This window comes from Solanum tuberosum, unplaced genomic scaffold, assembly GCF_000226075.1.
Source record: "Solanum tuberosum cultivar DM 1-3 516 R44 unplaced genomic scaffold, SolTub_3.0 scf00497, whole genome shotgun sequence".
Taxonomy (NCBI): domain Eukaryota; kingdom Viridiplantae; phylum Streptophyta; class Magnoliopsida; order Solanales; family Solanaceae; genus Solanum; species Solanum tuberosum.
Window position 1 is genome coordinate 193,127 of NW_006239421.1, and position 22,254 is coordinate 215,380.

The window sequence follows — 22,254 nt, forward strand, 5'->3', positions numbered from 1 at the left end:
GTAGTCATGTGTGTGTTCCCTGGGAGTATTTGGCTCGTAATATAACGTAGCAATCATTCATACTCATAAAAGAAGAGAATTAATGTTTCATCATTCATTTCATTTAGGATCATATTATAACGCTTAGGGAAGTTACGATTAAATTTATTTATTTATTATTCACTCTAGAGTGTTAATGTCGAATTTATTCCAAATGATACTACTAATCAGTAGTGGTGGGCTACTGCTACTTATTGTAGCATTTATTTATTAGTTATACTAATTACAACAAACAGTATTTAAGAGTGGAGGTTACTGATTTATGGCAGTAAATATTCCCATAGCTATTTGCTTCTTTTCAGATCACGCCCAACCAAAAAGTGTTGCGTTCTTTTTTTTTCCCCTTCTCATTAGACACTTGCGCTTTTTAATTATATTCCGAACCAAACGACCATCAATGGTTGCAGAGGGATGATATAGGTTCGTTCATGGGTCAAAACTCAAAATATCAGAGAAGCAACAACGCTTCCCAGGCATTTTCAACAAATTAACCAGATTTTGGATGATATACCGAAAACTTTAACCAGCAAAAACATTATGTCAACATTACGGATAATAGATTTAAAATGACCAAGATTTGGATTAAACATCACTTAAAAACACTGATCAGAAGAAATTGGCTATCTACTGTCAGCAGTTTCAGTATCTTGACCTCCCTCCTCTTCCACGGCCACGTCCTCTTCCACCACCTTTTCCACCATTAGCATGATGTTTTGTTTGCATGTTTTCTGGAAGGGGTTGTATCTGATCAACACACTTCCTAAAGCTAAAATCATCCACAGTATCGTCCTCCCTAACAACAAAGAAGCAGCGACTCTTGAAATGTGGATGAAATCGGATTTGGAAAGCACCAACTCCTGTACCAATCTTCCTTTCTGGTTCTGAATGACCCTTCTTAAGTAAGTCAAGCAACACCATGTGCTCATACTGCAATACCAAACTAAGTGATTAAGATCATCACATCAAACACTCAGATAAGTGTAGTATACCAAAATATCTCCAACACAGAGATTTTATGCGGAAATGAATCAGAGAATCAACATTCTTATGTAGTAATAACTCCTCTCTAAGGTAAAGTAAGGTTATGACCAAGACAAACCATATACTCTGCTTCATGGACATCTTTTGCACTAAAAATGAGATTGAGTAGAAAATTCAATTTCCACAAAGATGCTAGTTGAACCCCACAAAAGTTCAAACAGTCCAAGAAAGCACAATGAATTTAAATTTGGAGCCTAAACGACAAGCTTTGAGGAACATGAATGTAGGATAAGAAGAAAGAGAGGATACTGATAATAAATATAAAGGGAAAACATGTATTAATTCCAATCAAAAACAAAATAAAACAGAGTATCATCCCTATTGTAACCAAATAAGTCCAAATTGAATAACATATACCAAAAACATACTTATTCGTAGATGTTTGTTGTCAAAATACACATATCCAAGAAAGGATGTACAATCAAATACCTCGAGGTGATAAGTTTTAGACTTAAAGGCAACTTTTGGAAGGCAATTATAAGTATCTAAAACATACATGAGTCAATAGCCACTTGAAAATTATTCCTTGATGCGAAGAACAGACAGCAATTTGACATCCACATAAGTATGATATAATGCAAGTTGATGCTTCAACGAAATGGACATTCAGAATATTAAATGTAAAAAGTTTTTAAATTGCCAACTCAAAATGCCCCAAATTTCTATAGTCCATTCAGCTATGCCAGAGTATAACAATTAAGCCAGCAGGGTAAAAACTAACTCTTGATTCGCACAGTAATGGAGACATTGAGTGATGTTTTACCTTGTTGAGATTGAGATTGACAGACCAGGAATGAAGGAGTTTGTAAAAGTAGTCAAACATCTCCACAGAGGAAACGAAACTCTTAGACCCCACGCTAACCGGGACGGATACGTCTTTCTTTTCCTCTTCCACAGACTGGTCGACTCTCGGTTTCTTCGTATCGTCTCCATTCTCTTCATCCTCCAGCTTGTCTCCCTCCTCTCTTGGACGCTTCGAGCCGCCGTTAGCATCATCGACGGCTGGAACTTCAACGTCCATTTTCTGAACGGAGGTTTCTTCCTTCTCGGCCATTCCTAGGGCTTCGTTGGTTACAGATTCAGTTTCCGCCATTACTGAGAACTGCCAAGTTCAATTTTCGGAAAAAGAACCCTAATGGTAGCTTTAGAGTTTAAAAACTATAATCAGCGGGCTTTTTGACCCGACTTAACTGATCAAGCCGGATTAAGGATACTTTGCAAGCTGAGGAAGAATTTGACAAATAGCCTAAAGACCACTAATTAGGTTTTGGTCTACATTTCAAAACTATTCTGCATTTATCAATGAAAAAGAAGTGGGCCTTTGGCCCATCATATTTCTAATTGGGTTAAAACTTAAAAGGTTGGCATATATCAACTTAAAACTCATTGTAAACATTCATATTCAAAAAGGGATCCATTTGCAAAAAGAATCCATAGAGATAAATGGCACCAACTACCAAGTATCATCTCTGAGATTTAATTAGCACAAAATCTTAGTAGCTCAATTGATTGACCATTTAAACTTTCATTTTGTATGTAAGAGTCTGGTTCCCCATTCTCATGTCCTCTTCCCCCGGGCCTTCCAAAAAAAGGAGATTTCATTGGCATAAAATTGCCCTATTTTATTTTATAACGTTGGCGTTGAATAATTATTCTCACTTTTTTTTTTTGTATAAATATTCATTAATAGTGAGAATTAATTAGTGTTAATGACAAACTCTACTAATAAACATATGCACATGCTTTTTAGGTATTAGGTATTGTTTCATGTCATATTTCCTTTTTTCACAATCCCCACCCCAACCCCATAATCCTTTCAAAGTGGATTAGGATATATTTGGGGAAATTAGAAAGAAAATATCTTTATACTAAGATATTTCTTATTTTTAACCTGCCTATTACCTATAACACGTGTCTTCTAGAAAGAAATATAATGTCCATTATCTTTAGCTCTTCTAATTAAAACTCATTTGAATCATGACTTATCTCTTTTACATTAAAGTCATTATATCACATCATAGTTTAAAATACAAAAGTACTCACACTTTTGGTATCCTTTTCTTTTCATCATGATGAGTTTTTTTCTAATGACCTTTTCGTACGAACGTGGACAAATTTTGTGGCTTTGCGCGTGAAAATAGTTAGGGAATTTTGTTAATCAATTTATTTGTATAGTCGTCATGTTTAATTTGGTCTATGAAATTTATAAAGTAAAATTTGTTCAAAAGTCAAATAATTGACGATGTCCAAGTTTTCTCTGAGTGCTTCTTACGCTGCTTCTTGGTAGGAATATGTATTTGTTTAGTAAATATTACAGTTTAATTATTGTTGATTGATAAAAAGTTATATACTACCAAAAAATAGAGACACTATACACATATTATATAGATTTTTTTCTTAGTAATGATTTCTTCTCGAATGTTCGTTTTGAGTTTTGAGTCTAACATTAATTCATCTTGTTCTCTTTTATGACTATATTGCAAATCTTATTATCAAAATCGAAGACACATAACTTCCTCATTGATTGATAAATATATAAATAAGACAAAAGAAAATAAAATTACATTACATAAACTCTACTAAAAATATTCTGTATTGTTTCATTTTTACCGAATATATTTAAAATCTAGACAATTAAAAATCTCAAATACCACAAAAGAAGATATAAATGTTCTTTTTTGGGATGTTTGAGGTTTGGACTGTTTCAAAATCATATTTGATATAAGAACATAAAATTTCAGGAATTGTCAAATTAGAATTTCAAAATATTTAAATTCACCAAAATTTGAGACCGCTTAAGGTGGTAAACTGAAAACATTAGCTTAGTTATTATAAAATGTATTGTGAGGAAGAAAAACAAAAGTGATATTTTTCATAAGACAACTTCCTTCTTTCAAAGATAAAAAAGATATTCGACTTCTTAACTCAATGTTTTTGAACTTTTCTAAAGATTTATACTCATATTGTTATCTTAATTCACAGAATTAATTTCATAATATATTATTTTTTAATTTCATTATTATTGATTACTTAGTTCGTTTAATTTATTCTATTATTTTGCTGTTGTTATTTTTTTTCTATTCTACTTTATAGTAAAGTTGAGTAATTTCTCGTATGCCATCTTTTAAAGAAGTGATATTGGGACTTTCATAAACGACGCCGTTATAGGCTTTAGCGGTCCCGCAATTAATGTCGATATAATCCAAAGAGAAGACTTGTATACATTACCTGATAATAAAAAAGGCCCAAACCGAAGACTTCTTACAACTATTTCTTCTTCTTCTCTCAAGAAAGAAAAAGGAAACTACTCATACAAATTCTCAGAAAACCAAAATCTATCAACAAAATTTGCATTTTCAGGTACGCCAATTTTCATCATTCCTCTATTTTTTTTTTTCAGATTGTTATTTTTCTTGTTCCGGGTTCAAGATTTTTCGTTGCGGTGAGTTTTTGGGTTCTTGTTTCTATTATGATGATCAAATTGATTATGCTTTGATCTTCAAAGCTTGGTCCTGTTTAAATTTTGTTACCCAGTATATTTCGTGTTGGTAATAGGAAAATGGAATGTCAAGAATCGGGTGTTTTTCAAATGCATTTTTCTTTAGTTTTTCGAATTGGGTACATTTCTTTTGTCTTGTATAAAGTCAACAAGGGTATACGGTATCATTTTGTAGCAACAAGCATCCACTTTGTGTTGAAGAGTTCAACTCTATTGCAGGGAAAAAGAAAAGAAGATTAGTTGCTAGTTCACAGTTGATTGTACTTGTGTTTTTGTTGGGTTTCTCCTATTTCTTTCTCAAGTAAATATGGCATTTGGGTTTTTATACTAATAGATAAAAGGCTAAACCTTGAGAGGAGAAGCTTGGTGGGATGTAAATCGTAGGCTTTTTGTGAACTGGTTCTCTTGTGTGATAGAAAGGGTCACAACCTTGCACTAGGATATATGAAGGTTTAACTAATTCCTTTCTTTGCTTGTTACTTAAAGACGGCTGACCATGTTTGTTCATTTTAGGATACGTGGGTGAACTGCTAATGGGAGAACACTTGGCTCTGTGTGTTGATCGTCTTATCACACCTGAATCTTTGCACACTATGCAAGGGTCAGAGAATGCAGGATCCTCTGGGGGAAATTCTTGCTCTCACCCAGCAGATCAATCTTCCTATGGCACTGCTAATAAGGAGGATGAAGAACCAGAAGCTGGGGGTGAAGATGAGCCATTACTTCAGACTGTGGAATGCCGAATTTGCCAGGAAGAAGATAGCCCGAAGAATTTGGAGATTCCTTGTAGCTGCAATGGCAGCTTAAAGGTAGATTTGTGAAGCTTAATTTTCTCTCTCTTATTCAAGTAGCTGCTAAATATTGCTTGTGCATTTAATAAATATGTATCCGTAATGCCATCTTTTTTCCCCTAAGTCTGAATGGTGCTAGTATTCAAGTTTCTCTTCTCAAGAAGTTGACATTTTCATCATTCATGGCTTTCATCTTAGCGAAGTGCCACATTCACTATTTTGATTTGTTTGTGCTAAGGGTGGTCTGGTTTACTGATTTTAGCTGCTAGAAAGCAGAAGAATGATTCTACTGATTACGTCTGTGCGGCAACTGCATGACAAAGGTCTTTTAATGTGTGTGGACTTGTCTTTTGTTCTAACTATTCTCTCTTTTCTCTTTTCTTGTGTCTTTGTTACAAAATTCAGTATGCTCATAGGAAATGCGTTCAGCGGTGGTGCAATGAGAAGGGTGATATTATTTGCGAGATTTGCCATCAGGTACTTTCTTCTATCTGTTAATACCTATTTGCATTTTGAGTGATGATGCTTCATGATTTGCCTCTCCCCATCACTAAGGAACTTACAGCCAAATGAGCTTGAAAAGAGCAATGGAAGGAGGGATAAAGAAATAGCATGGTTTTGCATAGGCACAGAGTTTATTTGATTTGGAGAGAATGATAACTCACCTTATGTAGTAATTAGTTGATGCATTTTTTCTGTTCAGAAATACAAGTAATTGGGACTTTAGAATATATTAATGGATACATGCTAAAAGAGTTTCTAGTTAAGGCTCACTTATTTCGTAAAAAAAGTTATATGTTGACTTTGAGAACTCTATAACATGCAGCCTTACCAACCTGGCTATACTGCTCCTCCACCGCCTTCTCTCTCCGAAGATATTGCCATTGACATGAGGTTGGTTGAATCATGATTATTGTCTTGTGCATACCAAAATTTGATATATTTATCCAAGCATTTCCACAATCTATGGAGCAGATATATTAATATTCTGATTTTGGTGTTTACTTTTCCAAGTGTGTTTTTATCTGTATCTTTTCTATATTCCACTGCCCCCAATATCCTAAAAAAGAAAAAGAAATGAAAAGAGAGGAAATAGACCACGGAATGTAAGATCTTACCGTCTTCACACCTTTCTCTTTGACTTGATTATGTGTATCTTCTTTATGAATTGCTCCGCTTATAAGGCCTCTAAATAGTCTATTTCTTTCTGAACTAATTAGCAAGTGAACTTGCGTTTTCTTCATGAACGCAAGAATAGGTCAATGTACTGTGCAACTCAAGAAGTCATTAAGAAGCTCAACTATACTTCATGCTTTCAGCCAAAAAAAAAGGAATTTAATTGTATGCTTGAAAACTGAGTTAAATCCTTATCCGTGGTCTATGACCATGAACTCTGCATTACCAATATGTTCAATATCTAGTGATGATTCCGATTCCCGGTTCAGTTTGTTTTTCTTTGATATCAAGTGTTTATATGATTATCTATGTTTGTAGCTAAAGTGATACAAGTAGCATTTATAGAAGATTAAGATAAATTGTATTCATCATTTTAGGTTTTGGTGCAAATCTGAATATATAGATGATCCTGAGGCAATCATAGATGTGTTAGGCTCTTTGTAAGATGAGCAAGGTTTTTGTTTCCCTTCTCTTTTTGGTGATCTGATGTAGTCACTCCACTTTGGTTACCAGTACATTTTTTTGCTGATGTCTATATATACGCAGGAATATGTCACCATCTCAAAAAAAAAAAAGAAGTGAAATTTCAGCATCATTGACATGAAATTATTTTTCTTGGCCCAACAAGAACAGTATATGACAAACTAAACTGCCATAAAGACCTTTCCTCCCTCTTTTGAAAGTACTTAAAACATGTTTAACTTATTATATTATGAGGCAGTTCAGTTTTAAGTTTTTACAGTATATACATAGAGGCCCTTGCTGCCGAAATTTTGATTTATAATCTGACATAACCTTTTCTTTGGTGCCAGCTTAGCTGTTATTATTGAGAACAATCCAACATGATCAGCATGTCATCTCACAATCTTAATCTTGAAAATTTTCTTTTCTGTCTTCTCTTCTCTGTCACTGATGGATTCGTCCACATGGATTGCCTTGCAGTGGGGGCTGGACAGTAGCTGGTACTCAGCTCAACTTACATGATCCTCGGCTTCTTGCAATGGCAGCTGCAGAACGCCATCTCTTGGAGGCTGACTATGATGAATATGCTGATTCAAGTGCTAGTGGAGCTGCATTTTGCCGTTCTGCTGCTTTAATTGTAAGCAACTGCTATTCCTTAATGTTGCTAAAATCATTTTGCTAAATGCAGGCTAGTGGTAATGTGAGGTATGCATTAGTAAATTTTTCTTATGGAAGATAATGCACCAGCAGATTCAACATTCTTTCTATTTGGGTGAAGGCGGGGTTTAGCCTTGACCATACGGTACATAAATTTTCATCTTTAAGTAGTGACTTGAGAAGAAACTTGAGAGTTCATATTTCATTGAGAGAAGTGGTGATACAATTTTTTTGGGCACAACTATCTTTGATTTGTGGCACTCCCTTCTTTTAAAATGAGAGTTTTCCTTTCTTAGGAGTCATACTTTAGGAATGCTCAAAATGGAAATCATATCAACTGCGCTATTCCATTACTGGGAAAAAAAGCAACACAAACAAACTCATCCTACCTTATATTATGTATATTTTCATGTTCATGCTAGAATAGTTTTCCCTTCAAGTTCTTGAAACTGCGTCACTAGTACTAGAGAGGGCTTTTCAAGGTCATGCTTTTTTTTTTGAGAAGGTAGGGTCTCACGCTACAGTTCATGCTTTTATTCTCCTTTTATCTGCTTATATTCCCTTCCTTGTTTGTATTGCCTTTTTGTCCTTTCCGGCTGGTTGAATGGATCATAAATGACCTTCACTTTATTGTCTAAATTTGTTAAAATATTTCCCAGTAGCAATAATAGAAAAACTGGAGGGAAATTTTCCTTTCAATATTAACCTTTTCTTTTTTCCCATGCAATCTATTTATGTTATATTTTGACCTTATCTCTGTTTCTAGATAAACAAAGAATAATGCACTGTGTTCCTGCAGTTAATGGCCCTTTTATTATTGAGGCATGCTGTGACCATCGGAAATGGTGATGGGGATGATGATGATGTTTCTGCCTTTTTCTCGGTGAGTGAATCGTACAGTGAAATCATCTTTCCGATTGTTGCTTGATATGATGAGGCTATGATACATGAAATTGTGTGGGATCACTGATCTGGTTGATTCCTTGACACAGCTTTTCTTACTCCGTGCTGCTGGTTTTCTTCTACCTTGCTACATCATGGCTTGGGCTATCAGTATCATGCAGCGTCGAAGGCAAAGACAGGTTAGAGCAATGTATAGATTTCAATTGTTTTTTATAATATGTAAATTGCTATTAACGTGTCAATCTTCTTACTTGCTAATTTGATGATTACTTTGCACTTTTGCAAAAATGCAAAAATTAAAATCCTTGTGGTGCAGATCAGATAATTTTTTGTTTAGTCGTAATGGTTGACTAATGCTGCATCAATGCACATGTATATAATAAATTGAGCGAATAAGATCTTTGCTCTAGTTTATGGGAACTCAGTGTACTCTATTTCAAAAACATTCAAGACCTTCAATCCTAGTCATAGTTAATACATCAATACAGGGTGTTCTCGCTAAACATGGAGAAGTCATGTCGTGTTCACCCTGCATGAATGAAATACCTCATGCAAGGATATTTGTTTTAAGACTCCTGGCTAAAACATCTGGTCACTGAAGAATTCCTCTTGTAAGGGATGAAATCATGAAATACCTCATTTGCTATTTGTGCTTTTTCCAATAAATTTGTTCTCTGTTACACTTCCCAACTTCCAAACAATTCCAAGTTCATTTGATGGTCTTATCTCTATTTTCCTGGTCTATACTTTGCATCCCACCTTTTGCTTTCATGTTGATTATGATGCAAGTCGCAATAGATAATTGGTTTATATGTCCAGTGTGATAGTGCCCACCACTGTCACTTCCAGTTGTAAAATTTTACGTTCTGCTGATAGATGTCAGCACGTTGTACACACATTAAGTAGATTTGAATTATGTAACATGTTGGAACTTATGTGATTTTATCATGAGAACCAAGTAGGATATTTAAGGGCACGTTGAACTCTTAAAATTATCTCTACTTGCTCTAGCTGTGGGAGTTAATGCCGTGCTAATTTTGCTTGCCCAAATAAATTTAACTTTGATAAACAAGTGAAAAAAGAAAAAAAGAAACAACTACTATAACTTTTTTATTTCCATTTTATACCAAATTCGGACTATTTGGGAAATCAAGCAGCTATTTCTTTGACTATGTTTTTTCAAACATCTTTAAAAAATTGTGATCTATTACTTTTTTTGTAGTCTCTAAGTATATGGTAAAAAAAATTAATACTTGTCTGAACCACACCGAAAATTATATACTTTGATCCTCCTACTTTGAACTCCATCATTCAGTTTGGCATGCACCGAAAGTTGCTTTTTTCATCCATCAAAACAGACTAAATAAATTCATTCTACATCATGTAGTTTCCTCATCCGTTTTTTTTAATATATAATTTTATGCCGATTGCTATTTTTTTGGATGTTTATTCTTTGTCTTTTCTTCAACACAGGAGGCAGCAGCATTAGCGGCAGCAGAAGTTGCTTTCATGCTGCAAGCAGGGCAACATAGGGGCTTGCATGTAACAATAGCACCAGGACCTGCACAGGCAGCAGAACCTTCAGCAAACCCAACTACCCATGTTGCAACACCAACTGGCCAGGTCACAGCTCCTCCTCCGGAGCTAGTATAAATGGCTTTGCTCAGCTGGCATGTTAAAACGTTGTTGCTGATAATGGCACTGTACTTTGTAAGTTGCACAAGCTAAGAGAATAGAGGTTCTTTTTTTCCTTTCGATGTATTAGTTGTATATCTTAGCCCTGGAGTGATGCAGAGGCTGAAATTGTTCCCTTTTGTTCAATATTTACATTAACGCTTGAACATGTAAAAAAACCATAGCAGCTAACTTATCTGCTTTGAATTTGAAGATACCATATCTTCACATCATGTACATTGTTTATTCTTATCGATATGGTTTACTGCTCCATCCCACTTCATTTAGTATTTACATTGCTTGCTATGATTAAGTAATGTTTGGGCACTTTGCTGGTATCTCTAATTTGAGCTGGATCTCTTTTGTTTATATACCTGCTGGTTAATGTTTATAAATTTAGCGTTCAGCTACCCTCGCAAGGCATGGGTGAGGCTTTGTATACACCACCCTCTCCAGTCCCCAATTGTGGAATTACACTAATTTTTCTGTTGTATATCTCAGTTCTTACAGCTACTTATTTCTACGCTGATCGAACCAGCTTAAGATTGTTCCCTTGATCATATTTATCTTATGAAATAATTTTCCTGTTTTCTGAAGTTGGAGAGACCCTTATTAATATGCGAGGAACAAATTCTTTCATGGGATTGAGACAACACATACCAACGGGCAAGATGAAGAGGAACAAATTCTGAATCTGAGAATAAGAAAAAGGAAAAAGAAAAAGTGAAAAAAGAAGAAGAAGAAGATGGTCCACATGGGTAAGCAAGAAAAATAAAGAAGGAAAGAGTAATATGCTTGACAAGGTCCAAGAATTTTGAATGGAGGGAAATTTGCACAAATCTAAAATTAAAGATGAGAGCAAAGAAAAGCATAAAGGGAAACTCATTAAGCACAAGGAACCAAGACTGCCATTTTTGTTTTTTTAGATTGGAATTGTAGAATCTAAAGAAGAATTTGGCATAAAGCAACTCCTTGGATTTATATCTTTTTTCCAAGAGGCTTCCATTCTTCACATTCTCCAATACTCTCTACTTTATCTGGCTTTCTTGCAATCTCAGATTTGGCCTCCTCATTGAATTAACTTCTAACTGAATGAGGGAAGTTGTATTGAAGTGAATAAAGTTCAGTGATCATACACGAAATTAGTCATTTATTCTTGTAACAGATGTGATAAAAACTGTTGTAAAACAAAGCTAATATCAATTATCTGATGTTAAAAGGGTTAGAGGTTAAAGAATAGATGATTATAATTAGATGACCTGGCAGCTGAGTTGGAATAAAGTTCAATAAAGACCACTGGTCTGGTCATTATTTGGTCCAAAAGGGCAAAGAATGAAAGGGATGTAGGGAACAAATGTATAGATTCTTGGCCCAAAGAATGGTGTTCCAACTTCACTTTTATTCAAACCTGTCAGTGTCTTGTACAACAGCCTTATATTGCTTGCAGCATTTGGCAGGCTTATGATTGAAGTGAATCTTAAACTTCTATAGATGGTTTGTCTTGGGACCCTCCCCTGCTTTACTGTTAACTTTATTCTTGCAAATCCCATAAAAGATGAAACACAAGTTTATATGTACAGGCACTTGGTGTTGGATATGCAGAGTATAGCCACAGACAAATCTCTCATTTTCTCATCATAGTCTTGGCCAAGAAAACACTTTTGTTCCTTCTGTTGGAACCAAGTTCAGAAAAATGTTGTGTCCTTCCTGTAGGGTGATGTTCTTAATTCTTTGTATCGGGTTCTTGTCAACTCAGCCAGAGAGAGTTTCTGCTCTGAGAAGTATAGATCTTGCACTCAGATGGGGAGAAGACAACTTATTTCATCTGAGAAGTTCTCGGATTCTAAAGGCTGCTGTCGTGCAGGACTTGCAAACACAGCTCAATATAGCACCTGCACCTTCGATGACCTTTGATCCAAATCAATCAAACAAAAGAAGAGTGAAAAGAGGATCAGATCCAATCCATAATAAATGTTGACAGTGAGTCCAAAGTAAGTGTGCAGGGATGACCGTTTCAAGATTCATGAAGACAGGGAAAAACAGCTGCTTTCTTTTGCACTTTTCTAAGAGAAACTTGAGGATGGTGGGAAATTCTGCGTCCTCAGACGCTTTTATTAGGTTTGTGACACTGATCACTATCATTTGTTTGAGTAGCAGTCTTTACTGAAAGCAGTAACTTCATGTGTTATGTAAAGCTAGAACCACAGAAAGACACTAGGATTTTAATGCTCGTTGTCATACACAAAAGATTTGTTTTACTATTTTCTGACCATATAGATAGCATGTTATCTTTGAACACCAGTACTTGTTGCATGTACGATGAAATGAAATTTTCTCGCTGTTGACTGCAATCTTCTGACTCAAGACTTCCTCTTAATAGTTTTCTTTTACTGTACATGTTAGTTGAACAGAGTATCATACTTTGTCATTTGTGTTATACAATTCCATTTATGTCAGTGATAAATCCTGGTGGTTAAAAAGAAGCCTAGTTATAAGGCAGGAGAGTGGTATTTGCAATCATAAATGAAAAGAATTTACAAATTGTTTTGAAAATTGGTTACAGCAAAAACATTTTCATACCGTAAGATAGAGAATCCAGCTCAATCTGGCATCTGATCTCCTAGAAGTACAGGATGATTGATTCAAATTTCACATAAATAATCACGAACGCTGTGACCTGTGGAATCTGTTGTTACGGTGATCCTTCAGCTGTATATGTGACACCTTCCTTGAAACTGCCTGCCAAATCATATCCACTGCATCATTAGTTTGGGATGGATATTGATATTCAAAATGTTTGCTGACCACCTTTAGCCTTTCCCACATTTTGGTCCACTGATCTTCCTTCATTCCTCTAAGATAGTTCAGAAGGTACCCCTTCTTTACAGCATCAGATGAATGGACAAACACACAAAACTCCGAGTAATCAAGAACATCTTCGAATGGAAGCTCAATATCATCGCTAATTATTACCGGAACACAGTGCCTAGCAATGGCATCAAAGAGACGATTTGAAGATGGAGTGTCTCCAGCAATATTCAGGCAGAATTTGGACAAGGACATTCCTTTTCCAGCATCCCTAACACCATGCGCTTGGATACTTCCAAATGTGAAGTGTACATCTTTTTCATCTTTGAGAAGGTAGTATAATTCCAGACGAATCTCTCCACCCTGGTATTAAATGAGCAACAAAGAGATCTATCACTTCAATCTTACTGCATACCAATCAATATTCTCTTTTCGAGCTTCAAATGAAATAAACAGGGAATTTTCAGTTTTTAGTTAACATTTTTACAATCAACATTAGGCCATTAGATCATCCTAACCATCGTACACTTCGTCAGCTTCAGTTTTCCATTTCTTTTTCGCCCATAGTAACAATACCAACCGCACTCAACCTGGGATTCCTCTATTACATTTCTCTTTGGATATCTTAGAAGGAAATGGGATCTATTATGTCCTTTTGATACCTAAATGAAGAACTTATAAATGCTGGATAAGGTTCAGAATTCCACTAGATATACCATAATTGAAGAAAAAGATGGAGGGACTTCAAGAAATAGTTCCACTTCTATTTCAGAATGAGCATGTATTATATTCCAATCTTGCAGTTCAGAGAAAAATGAATTTTTTGAGGTGGCAGGTCAGAGAATATAATTGTGCATGCTATAGGTTAAAAGACTTGCTCAGCATACAAAGGGAAAACCCAAGTCGATTAACTATCACAGGGAACAAGAACATGATATTAGATCTAGTCTTCCCATAAGGGGAGCTAATTGGTTATCAACCCATTAGTTAATCCTCCACTTTAACCCTGAAACGATTGCCTATAACTACACCATTACGTGTATTGGAAAAATATGGCTAGGCTTTGTCAATTCTCTACTTCTTCTAAGAGGGTAAATAAACCTGTGGAAACCAAGGGACTCTTCCGTTTTGTGATGATTTTTACTGAACGGTACTTCACATCAGTTGAAAGAAATTCGCTCCCGCTAGGAGAAACACATGTACATAAGTCTTCTAAATTGGTGTTTACAGTAATCCCTTCAAGTACAAAACAGTCAAAAAATATGCATTTTATGGTCTGAAAAGAAAAGGCTGTGGCTATGTAACGACTATGTACCATTCATTCACACCATTATTTGTGAGCAAACATTGGTTGAAATTACTTCCGATAACAAACAGCAACTACACCTCAATTCCAAGTTAGCTGAATTCAGTTATAGAAATCTCACACTTCTTCCATTTGGACCCATTTCATTACAAAGACATGAGAAAACTTCATCTAGCTCTCATGTTCAAGTTTCACTGCCACTAACTACTTGGGGCCTCACAACCTAGTGCAGGTTAATTTATAGTTAGATTAAAGCATAACTTTAATATCATGGGAAATAGCAATATCATTAAAAACTTAGTTAACTCATCAATTGCAGGTAAAAGCAGTTGTGAAACTTACATCTTTTCTAAAGATTGCCCCTTGGAAGTAAACTAATGTATCTCGTTGGCTGAATGAGGGCGAGCTGTCAGCACCTATTGTCTGGACCATATGTTTGTAAGGAGCAACCACATCCTTTTCAATGTTTGCTATTTCGGCTCCATACCTTCCAAAATCTGCAAGTACAAACATGGCGGAACCAAGCTTCTCTCTTGCATCCAACATACTATTAGGGTGGTGAGCTATGATCAGATGATCCTTTCCGCCCCTTTGCTTCCACTCGTCTCTACCTTTTAAAAATTCCACCAGTTTATCCTGCAGCACTCTATTGAGACTGATTTTCTTCTTCCCTAGTACCTTAGAATGCCTGTTGTAACTCAACGACGAAAAGAAGGGCACAAAGATTACATCTGCTTCACTTGAATTTGATACTCTGACAGCATTGCAAGGTCCATTAATATTTGGGGTATTTGAGGATAGAAGGTCAAGAGTAAGCCAATATTCAATGCTGTGCTGTAAATTTAAGCCCCCAGGGTACGAGGGTATTTGGCTCGGGTTACTAACACTAGGCCATGTTTCATCCTTACTTCCTTTCCAACCTAATAGCCCAAAGTGAAATACAGGAGGTAAGTCATACATATACACTCTAAGAAGAGCTTGTTCTGGACCACAAGATTTCCCAATTCCTAATCCACCGGAATCGTTGCTGAAACTGGAAGTTTCATAAGCCAACTCTTGGGTTTTCAGTATTTGTTCATGTGAAGTTTCAGCAGGCAAGAAAGCATCTTTAGATTCCCCACTACTTGAGGTCAAGTAAACAGAAGTATCATTAACAAGAACTAAACTAAAAACTGATTTGGGCATAAAAGAATGGTCAGCAAATTGAAAAAGGGTAAGTGAAGAAACTATCAAAAGGAAAACAGAAATGGCTATTAGACAGAACAGAAATCTTGAAGGTAGCATGCTTTTATCAGGAATCGAACACATTGTGGAGAATAATTTATCCACAAAACCAGAATAATCCCTTCTCAAGAACTTTCAGATACTTCCAAGGTAGTGCATAAGTTGGTAAAACCGCAAATTCAACCCCAATTCAGCTATTCAATTTATTGAAGTGTGATTCTTCTACTGCAAATCCCTGCTCTTACACTGCAGAGGAAACAAATACTCCTATTTACCTGCAAATATCAAAGATAAAATAGAACAAAAGCAGCTGAAATTCCAAGAAAAAATAAGGCACATATAAACACAACTATGTCAGCTGAAGAAACAGAATCCAATCTTTCTCATTTGGGTCATCAAGAACACAAAAATAGACTTGGAGTATCCAAAATCCAATCTTTCTCAGTTTTGGGTCATCAAGAACACAAAGACAAAAAGAAAAGGAAAACAAAAAATAGACTGGAGTATTCAAAATCCAATCTTTTTCATATTTGGGAATTGGGTCATCAAGGACACAAAGGCAAAAGAAAAGGAAAACAAAAAAAATAGACTAGAGAATTCAAAATCCAATCTTTTTCATATTTGAGTCATTAAGATTAATTAAAGTTGAAGAAAGGGTGGAAAAAGGCACAAAGAGTGCTAAAAGTAGAAAGATGAGTATAGATACCTGATAAAGCTCTGAATTAGTGCTTAGACATGTAATATGTTGGTCCTGATGAAACCTAATTCCATAATAATAGTATAACAGTTACTGGACTTGGCTATATTTTAGTATAGAAGTATTTCCTAAGTTTCCTTTAATTCCATTACATTTAATTTAGTACAGTAATATTTTTCCCCTTTAGTCAATGCCCATATATGCAACCTCTACAAATCACTAAACTTTAGCTGGTGGAGAAGACAGTCGGTGGAGAACTTTTCTACGGTCCAATAGGGCAAATATTTAAATTGTTCGCTATAGCCTATAAACCAAAAAACATAACACAAGATTTCGAATAACTTTTTTTGTATATTCAAATTGCAATTTGTATATTCAAATGGCAAGAGGACAAGAAATTTATTTTTTTCGAAAAAAATAAACATGATTTTTTTGTTTTTTTTTTCGTTAATATACTGTGTCAAAAATTATGATCGAAACAGTTTTTTGATAGTCCAATGGGCGTGTGTACATAGCAGTATTTGCTTTTCGTCTGTGCACACTTATCTTTGAGATTTGAGAAGCCTTCCAATATTATTAGGATATGGCCATGCTTAGATTTGTCGGTAAATATATAATATTCTATTAAAATATCTAAACATATAATAAAATATTTTTATTTAACACTTTCTATCTATAAAAGATTTTGAGGTCCTGATTTTAACTGGAGAATCGGTCAAAGAGCTCTCATATCGGGCAACGCATAAATATTCTGCCCAAAAGAGCAATACCTACACAGAGTGTAAGTAACACTTTTAACACAAACGTAAAAAAAGCCATTCAACTAGTAATTTTTTATTTTAATTAGCAGTGGCCGGGTGGGGGAAGGGGATATGGACATATGGTGGAGGGGATTATAACATGGGAATCGAACCTCATAAACAAAGTGGGACCAACCTACTAAGCTACTAAGATTACCCTGTCTTTCAACTTATGACCTCTTGATTCAGAAAAAATAATACCAGTAGTAGAAGTAACAGGAACAAGAAGACCAACAAACAACAATATCAATTAAACTTGGGGAGACAAATTAGAGTAGCAATTTGGTAAAAAAAATTAAGGGCATTTGTTTAAAGCTAGCTATTTACTATAAACTATGGATCAATACATGTTTGTTGTACTCATGCTCATTAACAGCGAATACATGTATCTACAAATAGGAATCCAAGAGCAGCCTAACCTCCAAAACAAAGAGAAAAATAGAACTCAAACCCCAAAAAGTAAAGATTTTTCCAATTGACTAACTACCTTTTTGGTCATATACTCATATTAGAAGAAGCATTACAATTTACTACCTAACTTCTCCTCCTCCTCTTACTTTGATGAACATCATCTGATTCACTTGATCTGAAAACACGCTTGTCTTGCTGCCTTGGCATGTTCTTCAGATAGTTTCGCAGATTTTCAGTTATCCCACCTAGACCAATGGATATGAAGAAGTTGATAGCAAACCTCGTATTTTTGGGACTATCCTTTGGAAATATCGACTCAAACGACTCTTGCATAGATGGGTCACTAAGACGATCATTCAATGTATTGATGCCAAGTTGCCCTGACAACTCCTGGAATAAGATTTTGATGAATATACGTGAAGAAGATGTTGTGTCCTCTTCTGTCAATCTTAAATAAGCCAAAACATGCCAAGGCAATGCATCAGTACCAAGTAAATGAGCAAAAAACTTTGCTACATTACGCAGTTTATTAGTTTCAAGTCGATGGATCATTGAGTATTGTTGCACGAATGAGTTCTCGAAATTCTTCTGGTGAACTTTGTTGATCATACATAACCGCTGCCCCAAAAGTGCATAGTAATTGAGAAAAGTCTTCTCCTGATTACAACATTCTAATAACATTATGCATAACTCCGTCTCCTGACCTGGCTCTAGTCTGATTTTCAACAGCTTATGCCCTGCTTCTTCAAAATCAGCACTTGACATAATAGTTAAGTAAATCGTCCTTCGAAGATTGATCAAGTTTGTCTCTGTCTCATCTTCAATTTGCTCGTCCTCGTCATCTGATTCATCATCATCCTCAGATTCTTCATCCTGATCACCACCTCCTAGAATCCTCTTTTGTAATTCTTCATACTTATTTTCATTTTGGACAAAATTAAGATCTGGCTTGAAAACATCTAATTCAATTTGCGGGTCTACCTCGTCTCCAAGAGAGATTTCATGTGTTAATTGATCTTCCTCCTCAACAAGGTCAAGTTCCGGAGGAACAGCTAGCTGAAACTTGTGTTTTCGCAATGCAAAAAGGTCTTCAATTAAGAACTGAACCCTTTTATCTACTTCCCCTTCATGAAGTATTCCTCGAAATCGCTCAAAAACACCGTGCAACCCTAAGGGACACAGATCCTGAAGAATCGAACCACATTCCTTAACGAAATCAACAGCAACATCAACACTATCATCGGTAGGTTTATCGAGTAAAAGTGTAACTAATTCCAAAGCTATAAGTACATGAACAACTTGCTGATTAACAAGATGAGCAATAAACTTTACAGTTGCTAACATCTGAGGTTTATTATTATTGTTGCTATAATAAGCTCTTTGCAATTGCAGAATGATCCTCTTACACAAAAGTTCACCAATTTGTGGGAATTTCGTGTTAATAACAGCAACCAATGCTGCAAAAACATCGGTGAAAATAGGAGAATTCAATTGTGATTTCATAATTGATCTGCAAAACAAGCCCCTACCACGGATTAAATTCTCCCCAAATAATTCGGGAATGATGTATTTTATGTTGGCTTTATTCGTTTTATTGAGCAGTCCATTGATGCTCTTTTTTAGAGCAATCCAACTCTTCTTTTGGTACTCAACGCTTTCTTCCATTGCACAAAAAGGAAAAAGGAGAGATTTACAAAGAAAAATTGTATGGAAAGTGAGAGAGTTGTGGCCTTTTATAATTGTGTGTTAGTGATTATTTGCCCTCAATTTTTTACCATAAATTGTTTTCCTTTTAGAAATTAATTTAGCATTCGCTAGCCTTTTTCTTGTAGGAAAAGATTTAAAATTGACTAGTCCTTTTTAGTATTCCGTCAAAAAAATATTACCTTTCCAATAATTTTAAATTACCTTAATATAAAAAGGGAAACTTACATAAATATACTATATTAAGAAAATATTTACTATTTATAACAATTAACATTTTTCACTTGATCACTTTTAATACATTTATTATACAATTTTAATACATATTACAAAAACAATTTATTATTCACATATAATACAAGTTTCATTGATGGATAATACATTTATCATACATTATAATTTTATGTGTCAATTTCTTACCAAACAAGCATAATATATTTTAAAAAACAGTTATAATACATATATATTTGCATACATAATTCATTTTTAATACATACTGCGGATTTAACATAGTATTGTTATAAATGATAATAAATAAAAAGCATTGCTAAAATTAGTAATTATTTATTAAAAAGTACCATCCAAGTAATTTTTCCACAAAAAATAACTTATAACCACACAATTGATCAAGAACATTTTAAAACACAAATTTTAAAAAAATAATTTTATAAATTTTGCATCAAGTCAAACAATACCAAAATTACGATAATAATGTTAAAATTGACCGATCAAATATAGCAGAGCAAAGCAAAGGTGGTTCTTGAAATTTGAAAACTTGAAATGAAATTTCTAATTTTGCTGTTGAATCAAATCCAGAAACTGATCTAACAATGAAGTTTTAATGAGTTCAACTCTTGAAAATTTTAGTGTTGAATTTGTTATAATTTTTAAAATTGGAGTCCATAATTCAGATCTATTAGTCCCGCCGTTTTAATTTTCTTTTATAGTCCATTTAATAAAAGAGCAACTTCCACATCTAGCAAACATAAAAATCATATTTGTATGTTATAACTATAGTTTATATAATTGTGCTCCATATCAAACTTTATGTTTGTTATGGCTATTAATCTGTATATTTCGGTATACATATACATAAAAATCTCTATTTCGGTTTGTTTGTATATTTTGATATACAAATGGGTCATGCATTTGTATATTTCGATATACAAATGGTCTTGCATTTGTATATTTCGGTATACAAATGGTCCTGCATTTGTATATTTCGGTATACAAATGGGTCCTGTATTTGTATATTTCGGTATACAAATGGGATGACAAAAAACATGGAATGTTTGCTGCGAATTACAAATAAAAGAAACTATGACTATAATATTTAATTTGAATTAATAGTTTGCTATTTCGTACAATTTTTCCTTGAAATAGCAAGTCTTTTTTTTTATATATAAATCTTTAATCCTAATTTTCCACCTGTATATAAGATCACAATTAACATAGAATTTGGTATATTATATATATCTTTAATTTAAGACTATAAAATTTAAAAGTTCTTCTTTACTTTCTTAAATTTCATATCAAGTTAAAATCTAACAAATAAATCAAATCGAAGACGGTATTTGATACTCCCTATTCCCCAATAGATGGGCAGTTTCTATTTTATATGGTAATTAAGAAATCACTCATTAATTGATCAACTTTACTATTTTGCCCTTTGTTTATACTCCATCTGTTCACTTTTAATTGTCATGTTGCGTTTTTCGAAAGTTAATTTGACTAATTTTCAAAGAGAAATTAGATTACATTAATTCGATATTTTAAACAAAAAACTTCGATATTCAAAAACTATACGAAAAATTATATCGTAAAATGTTAGTCAAAATGCTTATCGTTTGAATCTAAAGAAAGAAAAGCATGACAATTAAAAGTGGGCAGATGTAATATTAATTAACCTCTTGAAAAAAAGAAAATTTTGAGTCTTCAAAGTTTGTTTAAATTTTCAAAGGTCATATTAAATGTAGAGGTAAAATAGGAATTTTTTTATTAATTTTATCCTGATTTAATAAGTGATCAAGTAATGTGAAATGAATATTTTTAATACGATATCTATCTAACATGAAAAGTATCAAATATGGAATAAATAATTTTAGTACGATCTCCATCTAATATGGTAAGTATCGAATATGGAACTTGATAGTTCACCAAGTATTAGTCGTACTTTAACAAATAATTTCGCTTTTTTGTTTTTATATTATGTGGTCGCCAATTTTGGGTGCTGCACAAATGGCTACTTTTGTGACATTGTATTTATTTTTGGCCCTTTTGCAAATATTAGGTCAATGGTCTGAAGTTCTAAAGTAGCATTATTTGAAGCTTAATATTAGCTCACACGTTTGATTTTGAAAAAGAAACCAACATCCAAATATAAGTCCAGAAAACTGAGAACCCAATTACAAACTTTTATTGGGCTAAGCCCATAAATAGAGGGCTGTAGAGCCATGAATAAGCCTATGGCAGGGAAAAGCCCGTTTTCCCGATGAAGGGACCAGGGCCCGATGAGAATTACATGACGATGACAAAACAAAATCAGCCCATAAAACTAAAATCATTGGGCTCAAGCCTATACAGAGCAAGCATGACAAAACAAATGTGTCTTTGCTAAATACTCTAGTCTCTAGTCAAGTAATATACTATAATATATGAAATACTGCATAACTATGAAGAATAGTATGGCTCCTACTATTAATATAATCCAGTTTTTGCTTTCCCAGCTTCTAATTTAGAAAGAGAATGTAATGCTACCTTAGTATGAATAAATAAATAAATAAATGCTTGTTTACCAAAAAAAGCATTCTTCATTCATTTGAATACAATATCGTAATTATGTAATATTTTGATGTAATAAGCACATATACAATTGCACTCTCCTTCAAACTCTCGCTTGCCACTCTCCTCTCTCGCTCACTCCCTCTGTGCTCGCCTCTCTCACTTTATACAACAGAAGTGTATAAATTGTGTTTCTGTTTGTATAAAGCGAGAGAAAATTGTATATACACATGCAAATACATATATATTCGTCCTATACACTTATAATTATACAATAAAAA

At 34.3% G+C, this 22,254-nt stretch overlaps 4 protein-coding genes across 6 annotated transcripts; 1 reads left to right on the plus strand and 3 right to left on the minus strand.

The window, feature by feature from the left end:
• Positions 1-542: 542 nt before the first annotated feature.
• LOC102599571 (protein DCL, chloroplastic-like) lies at positions 543-2,236 on the minus strand. Its single transcript, XM_006364533.2, has 2 exons — positions 1,844-2,236; positions 543-966 (listed from the first exon to the last, which is right to left on the minus strand). Exons 1-2 carry the CDS (start codon positions 2,171-2,173, stop codon positions 679-681), a joined length of 618 nt encoding a protein of 205 aa, XP_006364595.1. The 5' UTR covers positions 2,174-2,236; the 3' UTR covers positions 543-678.
• A 2,057-nt stretch (positions 2,237-4,293) lies between these two features.
• Positions 4,294-10,520, plus strand: LOC102599897 (uncharacterized). The gene is made up of 8 exons (XM_006364534.2): positions 4,294-4,440; positions 5,093-5,388; positions 5,776-5,847; positions 6,197-6,264; positions 7,489-7,645; positions 8,465-8,548; positions 8,658-8,747; positions 10,042-10,520. Exons 2-8 carry the CDS (start codon positions 5,113-5,115, stop codon positions 10,219-10,221), a joined length of 927 nt encoding a protein of 308 aa, XP_006364596.1. The 5' UTR covers positions 4,294-4,440; positions 5,093-5,112; the 3' UTR covers positions 10,222-10,520.
• A 974-nt stretch (positions 10,521-11,494) lies between these two features.
• On the minus strand, positions 11,495-16,556 carry LOC102600233 (probable arabinosyltransferase ARAD1). Of its 3 annotated transcripts, none has more exons than XR_001471994.1 (4): positions 16,287-16,556; positions 14,699-15,855; positions 12,823-13,413; positions 11,495-12,150 (listed from the first exon to the last, which is right to left on the minus strand). XR_001471994.1 is itself a non-coding variant. In XM_006364535.2 (3 exons), the coding sequence occupies exons 2-3, from the start codon at positions 15,662-15,664 to the stop codon at positions 12,904-12,906; spliced, it is 1,476 nt and encodes a 491-aa protein (XP_006364597.1). In that variant the 5' UTR covers positions 15,665-15,855; positions 16,287-16,556; the 3' UTR covers positions 12,763-12,903. The 3 variants fall into 3 exon arrangements, 1 of the variants encoding a protein (XP_006364597.1); XR_001471995.1 differs by lacking the exon at positions 11,495-12,150 and adding an exon at positions 12,236-12,708; XM_006364535.2 differs by lacking the exon at positions 11,495-12,150 and having other exon boundaries at positions 12,763-13,413.
• Positions 16,557-17,611: 1,055 nt separating this feature from the next.
• LOC102605163 (pre-mRNA-splicing factor cwc22-like) lies at positions 17,612-19,153 on the minus strand. The gene has a single exon (XM_006364549.1). It carries the CDS (start codon positions 19,151-19,153, stop codon positions 17,612-17,614), a length of 1,542 nt encoding a protein of 513 aa, XP_006364611.1.
• Between the last annotated feature and the right edge of the window lie 3,101 nt (positions 19,154-22,254).